Source organism: Ambystoma mexicanum, chromosome 10 (genome assembly GCF_040938575.1).
Source record: "Ambystoma mexicanum isolate Mex_15411 chromosome 10, UKY_AmexF1_1, whole genome shotgun sequence".
Classification (NCBI taxonomy): Eukaryota; Metazoa; Chordata; class Amphibia; order Caudata; family Ambystomatidae; genus Ambystoma; species Ambystoma mexicanum.
The window spans coordinates 921754252-921773025 of record NC_090932.1 but is presented as its reverse complement, the minus strand read 5'-3'; the positions used below and the strand labels follow the sequence as shown (position 1 = coordinate 921773025).

At 50.9% G+C, this 18774-nt stretch overlaps 1 protein-coding gene across 2 annotated transcripts in view; it reads left to right on the top strand.

Annotated features, from left to right (window-relative positions):
* USP13 (ubiquitin specific peptidase 13) overlaps positions 1–18774 on the top strand; it is a 748772-nt gene that overhangs the window by 606493 nt on the left and 123505 nt on the right. For both annotated transcript variants that reach the window (XM_069618675.1, XM_069618676.1), the window contains exons 14-15: positions 1092–1180; positions 5152–5274. In XM_069618675.1, the coding sequence (XP_069474776.1) occupies positions 1092–1180; positions 5152–5274 (212 nt within the window). The remainder of the gene's footprint in view (positions 1–1091; positions 1181–5151; positions 5275–18774) is intronic.

Here is an 18774-nt window from a genome sequence, read left to right as displayed (position 1 = left end):
CTCGCTAAATCTATACTTGTGATAGCCTCGACAGAGGTGAATGGGGAAGGACTGGTGGGCGATTATAAAGGGTGAAGCATGGGGACCACTTTGTGGCTGCTGGTATGACCATAGCACCCCATTTGTAAAATTGGCTATTGTGTTATAGCAGCTCCAGTTGTGTCCCCGTGGGACAAAATTGGAATATGGAGTAAATAATGTCTGTGAGTAAACCGTGATCTGACAGGGCAATTAACAGCCATTATTGCCCACAAAAGTGGGTTATAGGACTTTTACCACCTCTGAAATTAGTATAATACTGTGGTATTATCCGCTGTTTAAACATGGTGATGTAGTCTTGCTTTGACATTGGCATTATTTATTGTAATTGTTTTTTTACAGACATTCTCTCTCTCTTTATCTATCTATCTATCTATCTATCTATCTATCTATCTATCTATCTATCTATCTATCTATCTATCTATCTATCTATCTATCTATCTATCTCTCTCTCTCACTCCCCCTCTCTCTCTCTCTCTCTCTCTCTCTCTCTCTCTCTCTCTCTCTATCTCTCTCTCTCTCACTCCCCCCCCTCTCTCTCTCTCTCTCCCCCTCTTCCCCCCTCGCCCCACCTCTCCTTCTCTGTCCCTTTCTGTTTTGTGGATTTCGGAAGGGTGAACAGGTCTGCCAACTTGCCAACTTATTTGCTGTGAGGGAATGCTAACTGATGTTATTGCCACATTTGAAGAGGCTGGTTTTGTCCAGGTGCTAAACAATACTATATTATTATTTTTACAAAAACTATCCAATGTGCTTGATTCTAGCACTTATGAAATATGAACTGTTCAAAAAACACTTGACTCGTTGAAGTTGTACGTTTCATAGGCATGTTAATTACGGCCATGATTGGGAGTGGCCTTCATTTTTTGAGTTACTGCATTTTCATGGCTTTCTTTCTCGTGACCACTTCATGTATTCAGACACACATGCTTTCTAGGGTCGTGGGTCATGGTTTTTTTTGCATTGCCCTTGTGTACTATGCTAGAATGCCAGACTGCTTGAAGGATCTTGCCGTTGCTCTCTTTAATGTGCCGTTAACTTGTGTTCCTCAGGACATCCCGCTTTTCCTCCTTTCCCGAGTACCTGATAGTGCAGATTAAGAAGTTCACTTTCGGGCTTGACTGGGTTCCAAAAAAACTTGGTAAGTGTAATAAACAATATTCACGATAAGATAATTTCCAAGTTACTGAATACATTGCTGTGACAACTAATAGTGGACAACCACAAAGCAAGGAGTGGGAGGCGCACACAGCACTTTAAGTATCTTTGGGAACCAGGCTACCCACAGCCACATTTTGTAGATTGCCCCGGAGACCTCACTTGTCATCACTCCGCCATAGTAGCCCTGAGGTTCAGAGGTGGGTCTCTGTGTAAGCACAAATGGCCCTGTGATATTCAACAAAGAGAAGGCTGAAGCCAGGCCAGTGCTTCAAGGGGCACACATGTTCCAGTTATTAGCCAACCCTCTTGCTGGACCAGCCCTTTCAGATATTTCAGAACTATGGAACCGGGTCGGCAGATCTATACAAGGCTCTGAACTGGCAGTGGGGATCTCATAACATCAAGGCCATGTGCTTGATGGCCCCTCGCCACACCCATTCACTACACCAGTTTATCAGACATGGTAGGAGCCAGTGTACTACCAGTTTAATGTATAGGTGAATGGCAATTAGTCTTAGGTCATCTATCTTGCCTCTGCCCGAGGCACCTGGCACTTGTTTATATGGCAGATTTTGTATAGCTCAACCCTACCAATGAAGCAACTCAGCACTACACAAAAAGGAGGATACAGAAGTGAACTGGAAAGTGCGGTACCTATTGTCTTCAATGGCTTTGCAACCCATTTTGTTAATTGCAAAGGGCAGCACGAAATGGAGCAACGGGACACAATTCTGCCATGATGCCTCTTTTTAAACAAAAGATAGAAATGTGAAACACACCGGATATAGTCACACTTCATTTTCTACTCAACAGAAGGTTCACCTGCTCCAAGGGTTGAGAAGGAGACATGATTGCAAGGAGTATTTTACAATATCAGAAATCATGTGATCCCAATCACCTTGCTCAAGTAAGGGCAAGCAAGAAAAGGAGTGCAGTAGTTGTGAATGAGAGTTCTTTAATCCACAAGGCATTTTCACGTTGGAATTACTGTACCAATACAGCATCCTATCCAGTTGTCCCGAGGTATTACTCTGTGCCTAAGAAGAGGGCCAGTGTGGAATGTGCACCGCTCCCGATTTATCTATCATACAGGCAACAAAGATGGGCCCATGCACCCAATTTCTTCGCTATCCCCTGCCATTCTTATCAAGGTAACTACTTTTTCCTTCCCTTTTGGTTTGGGCATCTTCTGTAAAGCTTTAAACCAAATTTCATTTTTACTTGACTCAGGAGCACCATAATTACTTGTTAGTTAAAGGTTTTTGGGAACATCATAAAATTGAAGAGGCTTGATCACAGAATGGCTGTGTTTGGTAATCTTGGCACCTTTGTTAGGCTGGCAGCATCAACATGAACGGTATATAAGGTCCTGCTTAAATACCTAACATGGAAGTTATACAAGTGTGTGAGGTAGAGAACATGGAAATGAAAAAAAGTGTTCTAAATGTTCCTCTGATTAGGTTGACAGATGTAAGGGTTTGCCCACAAAATAAGATTGAAAGAGGAGTCTGTGCTCTCGGTGTATAATTCTGGAAAATTACCACCAGTCGCATAATGGAGTGCAGGAACAGCTCAGCTAGTTAACGCAAACATTATTGATCTTGCTGAAACTACCAAATGAAATGTTCCTGTAGTAACTATCTGTAAACCAGGAGGAAGTATACGCCTGTCCATTGACTAGCACAGCCTAAATCGAAATCTGGTAATTGCCAAGCATCCAAGATGGGCATGTTACTAGAGAAGTCGATGGGCCTCATTACGAGTTGGGCGGTATTCCTGTGGTAAATCTGCCAGAATACCACCCAACTGAATTACTGTTGCAACCACTTGGTCTAGCGGAATTACCACTGGATTACAAGTAGCGGTGGCAGTCTACATCCCCATTTATGAGCCCATAAGACTCTATGGCACTTTTTGGGTGGAATGACTGTGGCGTTAATTCTGCTGCGTTCATTCCGCCGTTTTTGCCGATTTTTTCAGTTGAGAGTTGGGAGGATTCACCTCCAGTACTATGCTGGAGGTAAATCCTGAGCTCCTGAGGGCCATACTCGTCGTATGGTGGAGTGGGAACTTTGGCGGTAATTCCGTTACCGAAAATGTTTCCGAGCTCCGCCATACTTGTAATGAAGCCTTTAACACGTTGGGTTTATCATTATCTTGTGTTACATTTGAAAATACGTTTGGAAGATTGAAGTTTGAGAAAAGTTTGAAACCACAAAATGAGGAAAAGTTTAAAATATGAAGCAAGTAGTAAAAATAATCAGGAGGAAGAGTTAATTGGCCGCAGCGGAGCAAAAAAAGAGGAATTCAACTCATTTTAATATTTAAAAAAAAGGTTTTAAAAAGTGCCTCCACACACGTTGTTTTGAGAAACAGGAAGGAAATGTCTGCAGGGTAAAATTGAGAAACTGGTTGTGTGCTCCAGTTAGAATTGGGCATTGAACACTGACTTGGGAAGACATTACCTGTGAGGTTATAGCCAGGGGCCGAGTTACAGGCCCAAGTGAAGAGTGCCTTAACATGTGCCCTGCGACAGATGCATCAGGAGAGCAGTGGAAGGAAAGCACTGTAGAATTCTCTGAATTAATCCTGTTAGAACGTTTTTCTTAAGCCATCCGGGATAGTCATCCACATATAATATAAGGCATACCACCTCGGGTGCTGAGGTATGTAAGGGCCTCCATTTATTCCAAATTGACATTTTCCCAGGAATGTGAACAGCTTTAATGAAACCGGCTGTTTAAGTTGTGGTTTTAACAATGTTATCACAACTTGTACAATCAAAACCATTTCGCAGACATCGTTCTGCTTGCAAATACAACATCCAGAAATTACATTTATGCTCGTTAAATACAATTTGAAATGCTAGCGTGAATAACAGGTGACAAGGAGACTAGTCCCACTGGCACCCTGCAGAATTGATACCGAGCACCTGAAAGTTGAGTATTCTTTGAGTTTTCATGCAATCCAACTTTATAACAAGCAGGTGATAAATCCGAAAACAGGTGATTAATCTAAAAACACTGAGCTTGAAATACCAAAGTTTGAACATTAAATCTAGAAACTAAAAATACCCTTTCTGGAATACTATGGGCCTCATTACGTAGTGCAGTAAACCATGGTGCTATTAGCACCATGGTTCATGCCGGTAATTTACCGGTACCGCCTTGGAGGAAATGGGAATTACCGCCTATTCCAAGGTTGGGAAGGCCGTAATTGCGCCTTCCTCCATTGCCCTTCCCCATTCCCATTTTTGCCCCATAGGGCTCTATGGGAATGGGGAAGGCGCTAATTGCGGTACCGTAATTAGCACCCTGGTCCCTTTGCGGGTTGGTTTTTAACGCCTGCTAAAAAGCATGTGTTAAAGTACCAACCCGCAAAGGGACCTTGTAGTAAGGCGGTAAGGGTTTACCGGTACCGGTGCCCTTACCGGTACTGGTAAACCCTTACCGCACTACGTGTAATGAGGCCCTATGTATTGTTATGATTTCAAGCTCCAAAATGTAGTTTGAAAATATGTATTTATTTGATGCATTCAATGTGTTAATGTTAATTGGCAGATTTATTAAATGGGTGTTTAGCAAAGAAGGAAGTCTTACCCCCGTTCATAATAATGGTGTGCAGTTTTAATCTCACATGGATGTCCTGGTGGGTGGAAGAGCTGTAGTTTAATAAAGATAGAAAATATTTCAGGAGTGAAATGGGAGCATGTGGGGGAAGGCAGAATAATACGTATTGTGATACCAGACACGATACCAAGAAAGCAGATGTGAGGGTTGCACATTGTCAAAACCAAATTTATGGTAAGTGTTCGGAAAGGATTTTCTGGGTGTACAGCCTGAGTTGGATGGCATCTGGCAAACCGCAGGTGGGGTTGTGATGTATCATATATTTGTTCATTTGTACCAAGTTCTCTGAATACTTGGCTGTCTTTCATCTGCCTTCTCGTAGACGTGTCCATAGATATGCCAGATCTTCTTGATATCAATCATCTACGAGCTGCGGGATTACAGCCTACGGAGGAGGAACTTCCAGACATCGCTCCACCCATTGTCATTCCTGAGGACCCCAGAGGTACCACTTTTACAACTATGTTTCATTGTTATAACAATATGTGTTCATAGTTAATTCCCTTCTTCCGGGGCATAGGCCCTCATTACAACCCAGGCGTTAAGGGGTTAACGGCGCCGTAAAAGGTGGCAGCGCCGTTAAACCCTTGACGCCTGATTACGAGGTCCCTTTGTGGGTTGGAGGCTTTAACGCCTGCTTTTTGCAGGCGTTAAAAACCAACCCGCAAAGGGACCTTGGTGCTAAGTACGGTGCCGCAATTTGCGGCACCGTACTTAGCGCCTTCCCCATTCCCATTGAGCCCTATGGGGCAAAAATGGCAATGGGGAAGGGCCATGGCGGCATGGGGAATTACCACCCCGCCAACCTCGGAATGGGGCGGTAATTCCCCATTCCGCCATGGCGGAGTCGGTAAGTTACCGGCATGGACCATGGTGCTATTAGCACCATGGTCCAACGCCAGGGTCGTAATGAGGGCCATAGGGCCTCATTAGGACCCAGGCGGTAAGGGGATTACGGCGGCGTAAACAGCGCCGACCCTTACCGCCTGATTCCGAGGTCCCTTAGCGCCATGGAGGATTTAACACCTGCTTTTAGCAGGTGTTAAAATCCATGGCGCTAAGGGACCATGGTGCTAATTACGCCACCGTAATTTACGGTGGCATAATTAACACCTTCCCCACTCCCATTATGCCCTATGGGGCAAAAATGGGAATGGGGAAGGGTAAATGGGGATTGGGGACTTACCGCCCCGCCAACCTCGGAATGGGGCGGTAAGTCCGCCAACCACCATGGCGTAAACGTAGTTTACGCCATGGTGGTAAAGGTACGACCCAGGCGGTAACTTACCGCCTGGGTCGTAATGAGGCCCATAGTCTTTAGATATCTCGCACAAGTGAAACATAGTTTTGACTAATTTTTTTCATTTTTGTTTACCTGATGAATACCATCCTTATTACCAGACACTTCAACCAATTATTTCAACACATTCTTAGCCTTGTGAAAAATGTATCCAAAAATGTTTTTATCTTTCAGTCCCATTTAATGATTTGCCTCTTATATGGCTCATGGGCCACCAGCTTACCAAAATGCTCGTTGCTGGTTTTGCCTGTGCAGTGAACCTTTGTCCACCATCCAGTCAAGCCGAACAGTATCTCTGGTAACCATGCTCCCCTCTCCTGCTTAAGAATACCGTGCACATTATAAGAGCACACTAACTAATGGGCATTGGAAGACAAAATATGGTATAGCTAGGTGTATTGTACAATGGCATAACGAGACATGGTTTGAGTACCTGACATATTTTCTGAGTATGTGGGAATTTGATAATTGAACCTAGCATATGACGGGAGAACCCAGTTATCTGCTGACAATATCTTCAGATGGTTTGTGTACCTGGAGAAATGATGCTTTATTTAGAGCCTATGAAGCGCTGAACGATGCAGTGCTCCAGATAAGATTTTGAGGCGGGAGTATTGTACTCACTATTTTTAAACTTTGATAGTAAATGTAATTTCAAGAGAGTAAAATTATTTTTCTCCTTTGCAAGAGAGTAAAATGTATGTCACGTGTGGAAATCATTACCACGCGGCAGCTTTCTGTATTGTGACAGAATACACCTTTCATGATTTCTTTAAGGTATGGCCATTTGATCACTCCTGTATATATTTAAATGTTGAAAACACAATACCCTAGTCAATTACATACTAAAGCAAAATTGAATTGTATTGTGTATTTTAAGGTTCGATAGCAGAATTGTCTTGTGATGTTAAATGTTAGTCCTCATTTCCTGGAGCAATTATATGATATGCTATGATGTGGCATTTATAACGTGCCTGTACACAAGTGTTTCTAGGTGCGACAAGACAAGAGGGAGAAACAAAGGGAGGAAAAAATTACTAACTTACGGTTTATAATCATAGCATCGAATGCCAAAGCATCCAATGCCTTACCATCTAAAAATAAGTGTCGAAAAAAAAGCATCTAATGCATTTTTTTTTTTGAATGGGGGGGTCCCCCCTGCAACCCACCTTTTTTTAACCTTTTAAAACCCAATACAATTAAAATAAACCCTTAACATTAAAAAACTGCATTAGGTGCTTTTTTTTAACGCTTTTTTTCCAATGGTAAGGCATTTGATGCTAGGACTAGACACCCTATCTTACTAGGCCTTGTGTCATTCAGATTGCGCAAGTGCAGGGAAGAGGGAAGGGGAGTTTAGGGGTGGCCAGGTGACCAGTGCGCAGGGATATCGGGCGCATCAGCAAGGGAGAGGAAGAGAGAAAGTGGAAGCGAAAAGGAAGGTCTTGAGTTGCTTCCAGAACCAGAGTTGGTTCTGCTCAAGTTTGAGAGAAGCACACAGGCTGTTTCAGAGAGAGGCCCCATCCGAGGAGATGGATCTGCCCCCAACTCTCTGCTTGGAGAAGCGCCTGACCCTCAGAGAGTTGGAGGTGGATGAGCAGAGAGCTCGAGATGGAAGATGTTTTGGAAGAGAAAGTTGGAGGTAGAGCGGTCGCAGGCCCCAGAAAGCCCTGTGGACGATTCAGAGGGTCTTGAACTTGATCCTTGCAGCCACAAGGAGCCAGTGAAGAGATTTCAGAGCTGTAGAGATAAGATCCCTGGCCTTGAGGCCAAGGACAAGTCTTGCAGTCCTGTCCTGGATAAGTCGTAAAGGTCGAAGAGTAGAGCATGAAGATTTAGAAAGAGGCTGTTGCAATAGTCCAGCCTAGAGAGGACGAGAGCTTGGGAGACAGTGAGCTTCTGGGGGAAAGTGAGAGAAGGAAGAATACCTCTGAGGAGATGCAGCTGATAGTTTGACTTCTTAGAGACGTCAGAGATGTGAGGAGAGAAAGAGAGGGTGGAGTCGAAGATGACACCAAGGTTCTTATCCGCACAGGAAGGAGCAGGAAAAGCACCCAGAGTGGGCAGCTAGTGGGAGAGGAAAGGAGGGAGCGGGTGTCCCAATGAGCAGGATCTCACTCTTACTGCCACTGGTCACTCCCAATGGTCCCTGGGAGTGGTTAGGGGACAGATCTTCCTTCTGTCTTGGACAGCTCCTTCTTCAGTGGAAGGGTGTGGACAGTGCCATTGTCCAGGTGAGGATGTTCAGAACGTCTCTTCGGCCTTAAATGATTCTTGAGGTACTAAGGGAATTCTGCTGAAGGGGTGTGAGACTCCTTTTGAGTGCACAGGTCCTCAGTTGATTGGTCTAAAGCTAGCCTGCTTTAAGGGGCCTATCTCTGCTCCTGGCTGAAGTGGACTTTGCTTTGTTGATCCTGCACCCAAAGTGCTTTGCTCCAGCGGAAGTAGAGGAGACAGGACAGGGAAAGAGACACAGTGAGAAAGAAGATAGTGGAATGCTTCTTCTAGTGTCCAGGGCACTCCTGCCTATCATATTCCTGCCCCCTTCCTTTCTACTGACAACAAAGACCTTTGGATATGCAACACCCTGCTATGAGGCTAATTCTCGTGAATGGGTGTGCTCATTTGAAACCTGGACCAGGACAGCTGCCTGCTCTACAGCTGTCTCTGTGGGAGTGGGTTACAGGCCCTCCCAAAGAGAATCAATGAGAGGATGGGTCCTCTGGGTTCCTGTCCTGCCAAGTGGCAGTAACGGCTCGTCTGATCTGAATACACAATCCCTTCCACAGTAGAGCGACTCACAAGAGCTGACACATGTGCACTATCAATTGGAATGTGGTGGCCATGAACATGGTTATCGCCATGCACTCTGCCTAAACTCAGGCATAGCTTATTCTTGGAGATTGCCCTGCCACCAGCATGGGGTACTCTTGACCATCGTAGTTTGGGTACAGGGGGCATATCTTAAATGTCGCGCCTGTGTTGCAGTGACTTTGCTGTCGCTGCGGTGGTCGAGTGGGCATCTTGTGACCTTTGAAACTGCTGTGCGCCACAAGCAGAGCAGGTGCTGCAGATCAAGCTACTGATGCAGCCGGGCACAAGTGCACTATGCTTTTGACATAGAGTTGCATCAAAGGGCATCTGGTTAGGAGATTACCCGTTTAGAGAAGGATTCGCCCGCATCATTTTGTGTACTAATGAAAATAAAATAAATCCAGGGCTTTGCACCCTTGCCAGATGGCAGTTCCTCACAACCTGTCCACTCAACCGAAAACCACTCTCCTTCATGTCACCAACTTTCTACATTCTGCTTGGCACAATAAACACTCTTTTTATCCTTCTTGACCTTTCGGTAGCTTTTGATACCGCCGATCACACCACACTTTTGTCCTCTCTCGCCTCCTTTGGCCTTCCTGGCATTGTCCTTTTTTGGTTTTCCTCCTATGTCTCCAATCGTTCTCCCTCTGTCTCCCGAGTCGGCTCTACTTCTGATTTTCGTCCCCTTCAATTTGTTGTTCCTCATTGTTCCATCCTTGGCCCCTTCTATTTTCCCTCTATAGCATTCCTCTCTCCCAGCTGATACCTTTCTTTAATTTCGATTCCCACTTTTACACTAATGACACTCCTTTGTTCTTCTCCTTCGCTTTTTCTGATACGGGCAAAACTGACTTCTCCTCTTTCCTGCTTCAACTTTCTCCTTTTGCTTACCCTTCTGGTATCCTTTCCCGCCTACTTTTCTCCCGTGCTGTACTACCGCTCGTAATCTTGGTGTCAATTTCGATCCCACTCTACCCACATCTCCGCTACTGCTCACTCCTGTCACTGTCATTTATAGAACATTCGTTGTACTAGTCCTTTTTTATCCGCCACACTATTAAAGCTATATTTTCTAGACTAAACTACTGTTCCTCCCTTCTTCTTGGCGGTCGTCCTTCTTACCATCTTGCTCCACTTTCTCTGTCTTTAACTCCTCCATTTGTCTCATTTTTTCTCGTGCATCTATCTCATCTTAGTTTCCCTTCTTTCCTTCAAAACTCACCTTCAATTTCCTTTCCTTTGTATAGTCTACAAATGTCTTCCTGGTCTTGCCCCTTCCTATTGTGCTTCTTATTTCTTTCTATATCTCCTGATGCTCTTTGCGCTCTCAACACCTCTAACTTCTTTCTGTTCCAAGGCCCCTGTGCCTAATCCTGTTTCCGTTCTTTTAATATTCGCCCCTACATTTTGGATTTCTCTTCCCGTTTTTAGTCGCTCTGTCACTTTTCATCTATTCCGTGATGCTGTGAAAAACCATCTACTCAACAAATTGGAATCAGTGTACCTTGTTAATTTTTAGTTCATCTACTTCATTTGTTTGTACTGTTCTGATACTAGAATTTAGATTCTATGAGTAGGAGCTAAAACCAGCTCCTGGTGTCAGGCATCAACCAGTAGACAGGAGTTACTACTGGGTAAGCAGGAGTGAGCACTCAGCACACTGCAAATCTAACGTCCACCTGCGATCACTCTTTCTCCAGCATGGGGTCTGGCATGGATTCACATGCTCATGAATATTCCCCGTCATCAGGCGGGGAATCCTCGGTAAAGAAAAATCAGTATCAGTTTCGTTTCTGATCTGTTTTTCATAGTAGTAACCAATCACTGATCTCTGCGTCATACTGACCACAGCCAATGACTGCCCTCTCCCTAAGCCACGCCTCTGGCAGCCATCCTCAGATTTTTACTGCACGTTCAAGTGTTGGGATCCTCGTGCTATTGCTCTCAAGCTTTAGTGCGTTTTCCCGCTTTTTCATAGGAAAATTCTCTCTTTTTCGGTCAAAAGAGCCTCAAGCTCCACCATTTCTTTATCCGATCAACGGGGACCCGTGTCGGATTCTTCTACGCCCCTTAAGGGTGAAGATTTCGTCGAGCCACGCTTTTGGAGGACTCCAGAAGTTTCTCAGGCCCATCTCGGACATGGCCCACGAGAAGGGAAGCTCGACGCCCGGAAAGCTGTTCAGGGTCTGCCCTGGATGCCAGCTTCAGAATGTCTTCAAGGAGGACGAACACTCCCTTTGCCTCTACTGCCTGCATGAGGACAAGACGCACGTGGAGAAGGACTGTGCGTTTTGCGGGAACATGTCAGAGCGGACCATGAAGGACCGCCATCTGCGTCTCGCCAACTGGCTGGAAGGGAAGAGCCCGTCAGGTGAGAAAAAGAAGAAGAAGTCCGAGCGGTCTTCTAAGACCTTTGAGGGCGCCCCGGCGACGGGATCCCAACAGAAGGCCAAGCACCGCGAGTCCGCTGACACCGGGAGAGGCGAACGGTCGCGCTCTTCGGTTGCTAGGCAGGGTGCAACACACCCGGCGTCATCAACCACGAGCCAACGCTCTGGCTCGGGTAAGAGGAAGTCCGAGCACCCGGCGAAGCTTCTGGAGAGGCCCCGGTCGAGCTCGAAGGCCCCATCGGAGGGGGAGCGAGGCGGTGACCCTCCCCCCAAGGAGAAGGCGGTGAGCGCACCTAAGGTGGTGAAAGCCTTGATCCACCCTGCCAAGGCCTCTATCGAGACAGTCGCGGCGGCCCTGGCTCAGCCTGTGGAGGCGACCTTGGGGCCCAGAGTCTCCCTGCCACTGCAGAGGGAGTACTCTTTCAAGCCCATCGACAGGACTCCCGTGAAACCTCCGACGGAGAAGAAAAAGGGGGGGGCAGGAGGCCATCTTGGATTCGGCCTCAACCTCTGAAGAGGAGCTGATCGAAGTCTTAAGCCACGGCATTGGCGTGGAAGAAGACCAGCCCGTCGGGAGGGACCCCGACGAAGGAGACGACCAGAACGTCGAAGGTGCCGACGAGGTTCCTGACCGCCCGTCAGAATCCCCTCAACCAGTGCCGCAAGACAACTCGGCGGCCAATTTGTTGGCTATACAGTCCTTATGCTCGGAGATAAGGACGAGATTGCCGTTACCACCAACGGAGGAACCGCTCCCGACGGGGGACCCGGAGCCAGGCCCTTCTGGGAGCCCTCCTCCTAAGAGAAGAAGGATTCATCCTCCACCTCCTTTTCAACCATCGCGCCCTGCTCAGCCCTCCTCCCCGTCCACGAACCGTGGGGATGATACGGGGACGGACACGGCTGCAACGGGTACAGACGACGAAGTTTACGGCGAGGATCTTCCGTCGTCACCTCCTCCCCGGGCTTCCCCGCCCGACGAGATTGGATCGTTTCATGCCATGATCGCCAGGGCATCCGAGCTTTTCCAGCTCTGCCCGGAAGAGAAGAAGAAGGAAGGTTTCTCCAGCATGGGGTCTGGCATGGATTCACATGCTCATGAATATTCCCCGTCGTCAGGCTGGGAATCCTCGGTAAAGAAAAAACCAGTATCAGTTTCGTTTCTGATCTGTCTTTCGTAGTAATAACCAATCACTGGTCTCTGCGTCATACTGACCACAGCCAATGACTGCCCTCTACCTAAGCACCGCCTCTGGCAGCCATCTTCAGATTTTTACCGCACGTTCATGTGTTGGGATCCTCGTGCTATTGCTCTCGAGCGTTAGTGCTATTTTTCGCGCTTTTTTCACAAAAAACTTCGATTCTTTCGGTCAAAAGAGCCTCAAGCTCCACCGATCCTACATCCGATCAACGGGGACCCGTGTCGGATTCATCTGTGCCCCTCAAGGGTGAAGATTTCGTCGAGCTACACTTCGGAGGACTCCAGAAGCTTCTCAGGCCCGGTCTCGGAGATGGCCCAGGAGAAGGGAAGCTCGACGCCCGGAAAGCTGTTCAGGGTCTGCCCTGGATGCCAGCTGCAGAACGTCTTCAAGGAGGACGAACACTCTTTCTGCCTTTACTGCCTTCATGAGGACAAGACGCACGTGGAGAAGGACTGTGCGTTTTGCGGCAACATGTCGGAACGGACCATGAAGGACCGCCATCAACGTCTCGCCAACTGGCTGGAGGGTAAGAGCCCGTCTGGCGAGAAGAAGAAGAAATCTGAGCGGTCTTCTAAGACCTTTGAGGGCGCCCCGGCGACGGGGGCCCAACATAAGGCCAAGCACCGCGAGTCCGCTGGCACCGGGAGCGCCGAACGGTCGGGCTCTACGGGCGCCAGGCAGGGCGCACCCTCCCCGGCACCATCAACCACGAGCCAACGCTCTGGGTCGGGTAAGAGGAAGGCCGAGCACCCGGCGAAGCTCCTGGAGAGGCCCCGGTCGAGCTCTAAGGCAGAGGAGGAGCGTGGCAGTGCCCCCTCCCTCAAGGATAAGGCGGTGAGCGCACCTAAGGTGGTGAAGGCCTTGATCCATCCGACCAAGCCCTCTATCGAAACGGTCGCGGCGGCCCTGGCTCAGCCTGTGGTGGCTGCACCAGTGGTGGCGACCTCAGGGCCCAGAATCTCCCTGCCTCCTCGGAGGGAGTCTTCCTTTGTGCCCATCGATAGGACCCCCGTGAAACCCTCCGTGGGGAAGAAGAAGGGGGGGCAGGGCGTCGTCGTAGATTCGGCCTCAACCTCAGAAGAGGAGCTGATCGAGGTCTTAAGCCACGGCCTAGGCGTGGAACAAGGCCAGCCCGTCGGAATGGACCCCGACGCAGGTGACGACGACGACCTCGTCGAGGATACCGACGGGGCCCCTGCTCGCCCGTCGGATTCCCCTCTGCCAGCGCCGCAAGACAACTCGGCGGCCATTTTGTTGGCCATACAGTCCTTATGCTCCGAGATAAGGACGAGGCTACCGTTACCGACGGAGGAACCTCTCCCGTCGGGGGATCCAGAACCGGGACCTTCTGGTGTTCCCCCTACCAAGAAAAGAAGGATCCATCCACCACCTCCTTTTCAACCGTCGCGCCCCGTCCAGCCCTCCTCCCCGTCCACCCGAGGGGATGATACGGGGACTGACACGGCAGCGACGGGTACGGACGACGAGGCATACGACGAGGATTTTCCGTCGTCGCCTCCCACCAGGGCTTCTCCGCCCGACGAGATCGGATCTTTCCACTCCATGATCTCCAGGGCATCCGAGCTTTTCCAACTCTGCCCTGAGGAGAAGAAAAAGGAAGGCTTCCTTTATCAGCGGCGCGAGGCCAAGAGGAAGACGGTCCTCGCAGTGCCTCTGTTGGACGACATTTGGGATGAGGGCCTTTCCCTCCTCAAGAACCCTTCCACGACGCCAGCTAGAAGAGACCGGTACGAGAAAAAGTACCGGGTCCCGGACACGGCCCCCCTATGCCTCCGGGCGCAGCCTACCCCGGACTCCGTCGTCTCCGCGGCAGCCAGGAAGAAAGCGGGGGGGGGTGCGGCCTCCACATCGACTTCCCCGCCGGACGGCGAGGGAAAGAAATTGGATGCTATGGGACGTAGAGTCATCTCGTCGGCAGCGACGACGATTAAAGCGGCCAACGCCTTGGCTATCGTGGCCCGCTACGACAGGGAGCTCTGGTACAAGATAGCTCCCCTGCTGGATTTTCTGCCGGACGACAAGAGGGCGGAGGCCCTTGAGATCCTGCAGGAAGGTGAGGTGGCGTCGGACCACGCCATCACCGTGGCGACGGACATCGCCGACACTGGGTTCCGCCAGCTGGGCAACGGCGTTTGCCTTCGACGTCGTGGATGGCTCAAAGCTACGGACTTTCGGCAGGACGTCCAGACCAGAGTCCTGGACATGCCCTTCGACGGGAACAACCTGTTTGGGAAGACAGTGGACGATTCCCTTCAGGCCATCAAGGCGGATACCGAGACGGCCCGGGCCCTTGGAGTCCTGCAGCAACGACGAACGCCCTTTCGGAGCGGCGGAGGCAAGGGCGCCTCCAAAGGTTCCGGCGGCGGTTTCGCTTCCTACCGTCAAGCGGCCCGCTCGTCGTCGCAAGAGGCCTACAGAGGACGAGGCAAGTCTAGCGGACCCCGCCGTCGTCGCCAAGGAGGTCAAGGCGGCAAGGCCGCGTCCAAGCAGGATTGAACCGGCCGTGGGGTCGGGCCCCCACCGAAGCACCCCGGTGGGAGGCCGGCTGGCGGGCTTCGTCAGCGTGTGGGAGTCCATCTCCACCGACCGTTGGGTGCTGGACGCCCTGGCCCGGGGCCACGCGCTCGAGTTTCAAAGAAGGTGCCCGCGCGTCCCCCCCGTGGCCAGGAAAGAACTTCACGTCCCTCAACTTCTCCTGGAGGTGAAGGCGATGCTCAGAAAGGGCGCCATCGAACTCGTCCCAAAGAGGCTTCGGGGCTCCGGAGTCTACTCGCGATACTTCCTCGTGAAGAAGAAGACGGGAGGATGGCGCCCCATCCTAGACCTGCGACGTCTGAACAAGTTCATCAAGGCGCAGAAGTTCTGGATGGTCACCCTCCAGCACGTCCTGGGCCAGCTGGAGGAAGGAGACTTCCTATTGTCGTTGGATTTGGAGGATGCCTACTTTCACATTCTCATCCTAAAGGGGCACCGAAAATTCCTCAGATTCGTGGTCCAAGGGCGTCATTACCAGTTCAAAGCCCTTCCCTTCGGACTACGGTCGGCACCCAGGGTATTCACCAAGTGCCTCGCACCGGTGGCGGCGCAGCTGCGCCGCGAGGGGATTCACGTCTACCCCTACCTGGACGACTGGCTCATCCGCGCCAAGACGAGGGAGCTCGCCGTGGTCCACACGGCGAGGACCGTCCAACTCCTCACGGACCTGGGATTCTCCGTGAACTACGCCAAATCCCACCTGGTGCCCGCGCAAGTCGCACTGTTTCTGGGAGCGAAGCTCGACACAGTGTCCCTTCTGGCCTCCCCGTCGGAGGAGAGGACCAGGACCATCTTGGGCAAGGTGCAACGAATGTTGGTGGCCGACGCGGCCAAAGTGAGGTCCATCAAGTCCCTCCTCGGGATGATGTCTTCCTGCATCTACCTCATTCCCATGTGCAGGCTCCGGATGCGCCCGTTGCAAGAATTCCTGGATGCGCGCTGGATCCAGACGACGGGCAGCTTCGAGGAAAGGATCAAGCTCGACGAGAGTTTCCGACGAGCGGTACGGTGGTGGGGCACCCGCGCGCATCTGACGGCGGGCATGGACTTCCAGACCCCAGCCCACCAGGAGACTGTGACCACGGATGCCTCCCTGGAAGGGTGGGGAGCGCACACCGAAAATCTGCACGCAAGGGGACTCTGGCTCCCGACGGAGAAGTCCCTGCATATCAACGTCCTGGAGCTCCGTGCAGTGTTTTGGGCCCTCAGGTCCTTCCTTCCGTCCCTCAAGGGCAAGGTGGTGAGGATCTTCACCGACAACACCACCACCATGTTTTACATCAGGAAACAGGGCGGAACCAGGTCCCCAGCGCTGTCCAAGGAGGCGCAGGACCTGTGGCATTGGGCCGTCGCCCAAGGGATTTTTCTGGTGCCGTTTCATCTGGCAGGGATAAAAAACACCATCGCCGACTCACTCAGCAGGGAGCTGCGCTCGTGCCACGAGTGGGAACTACGGCAGGATCTGGTGGATCGCCTCTTCCGACGGTGGGGCACACCCCGGATCGACCTGTTCGCGACGGCGACGAACACCAAGTGCCGGAGGTTCGCCAGCAGGTTTCCCCAGACGAGGAGCATGGGCGATGCTTTCTCGTTCCCCTGGGAGGGCCTGTTCCTCTACGCGTTCCCTCCCTTGCCTCTGCTAATCCGGCTCGTCAACCAGCTCAAGAGGTCACGGTGCAGGATGATCCTCGTCGCACCTGCGTGGCCGAGGCAGATATGGTTCCCGGACCTTCTGGACTTGTCAGCGTCCCCGCCGATCAAGCTGCCGGCGGACGCGGATCTACTCTCCAGGGAAGGAGGCGCCATCCTCCACCACGACCCGAAGTCGCTGAACTTGCAGGCCTGGCTCCTGCAGCGCTAGAGTTTGGAGGATACGACATACCGGCCGATTGCAGAGAGGTTCTTGCAAAGGCCAGGGCGTCCTCGACTCTTAAATGCTACGGACACAAATGGAAGAGGTTCTCTGTCTGGTGCCACGCACAGAAGATTAACCCTCTACGGATTACGGCTCCCCAAGTACTGCCGTACCTGCTGACGCTGGCCAAAGCTGGTCTGGCACACGCGTCCATCAAGATTCATCTTGCTGCGATCTCCCGATACACCAGAACCACGGGGCGGACGTCCTTGTGGTCTCATCGTCTGGTGAAAGAGTTCATGAAGGGACTGTTCAGATCGTTCCCGCCGGTGAAGGCTGCAGCCCCGGCGTGGGAGCTCAACGTGGTGCTGACCAAGCTCATGGGACCTCCGTTCGAGCCTCTGCACTCGGCCCCGTTGAAGTTTCTATCGTGGAAAACAGCTTTTCTTGTGGCCATCACCTCCGCACGACGAGTGGGAGAGATCCAGGCCCTTTCCTGCAAGGCCCCGTACTTGACTTTCCACGACACGAGGGTAGTGCTCAGGACGCACCCCTCCTTCATGCCCAAGGTACCGTCGGACTTCCATCTCAACGAACCCTTGGTGTTACCTGTGTTCTTCCCGTCGCCTTCGTCGCCGGCTGAGAGGACTTTGCACTCGCTGGATGTAGCTAGAGCGCTGAAGTTCTACGTGGACCGCACGAAGGGTTTTCGGAAGACGTCACAACTCTTTGTGAACTTTGGACCTGTCAATCAGGGGAAGGCTCTCTCGAAGGCTTCCATCTCCAGATGGCTCTCCGGCTGTATCATGTGCTGTCACCGGTTGGCAAACCGACCGCTGCCTGGCCGTCCGAGAGCCCATTCCACCAGAGCGATCGCAGCTACCACGGCGTTCCTATCTGGTGTGCCCCTGCTGGACATATGCAGGGCTGCTACGTGGAGGTCGACGCACACCTTCACGAAATTCTACTGCGTCGACCGGGATTCCAGGGAGGAGTCCAGGGTCGGCCAAGCAGTGCTGCGCAACCTGTTCGCCTGAGGTGAGCCTGGTGAGGAGGTAAGATGCTTAATGTTGAGTTGATGTGATGCTTAATGTTGAGCCTTTGCCACCTCCCGTGGTTGTGCATGTGTGTACTGCTATGTATTCTTTATTCATGAGCATGTGAATCCATGCCAGACCCCATGCTGGAGAAGGAACAAGTTACTTACCTGTAACTGTTGTTCTCCAGCATGGGTCTGGCATGGATTCACATGCGAACCCTCCCGCCTACCCCTCTGCGGCTCTTCACTTGGTCATACTGCCACTTCACGTGCTTCCAAATCTGAAGATGGCTGCCAGAGGCGGTGCTTAGGTAGAGGGCAGTCATTGGCTGTGGTCAGTATGACGCAGAGACCAGTGATTGGTTATTACTACGAAAGACAGATCAGAAACGAAACTGATACTGGTTTTTTCTTTACCGAGGATTCCCAGCCTGACGACGGGGAATATTCATGAGCATGTGAATCCATGCCAGACCCATGCTGGAGAACAACAGTTACAGGTAAGTAACTTGTTCCTTCCTTTATCAACGGCGCGAGACCAAGAGGAAGACGGTCCTCGCTGTACCTCTACTGGACGATATCTGGGATGAGAGTCTCGCCCTCCTCAAGAACCCATCCACAACGCCTGCGAGAAGGGATCGGTACGAGAAGAAGTACAGGGTCATGGACGCGGCCCCTTGTGCCTTTGGGCACAGCCGACCCCGGACTCGGTCGTCTGCGCAGCGGTCAGGAAGAAAGCGGGGGGGGCATCGGCCTCTACGTCAACCTCCCCCCCCGGACGGCGAG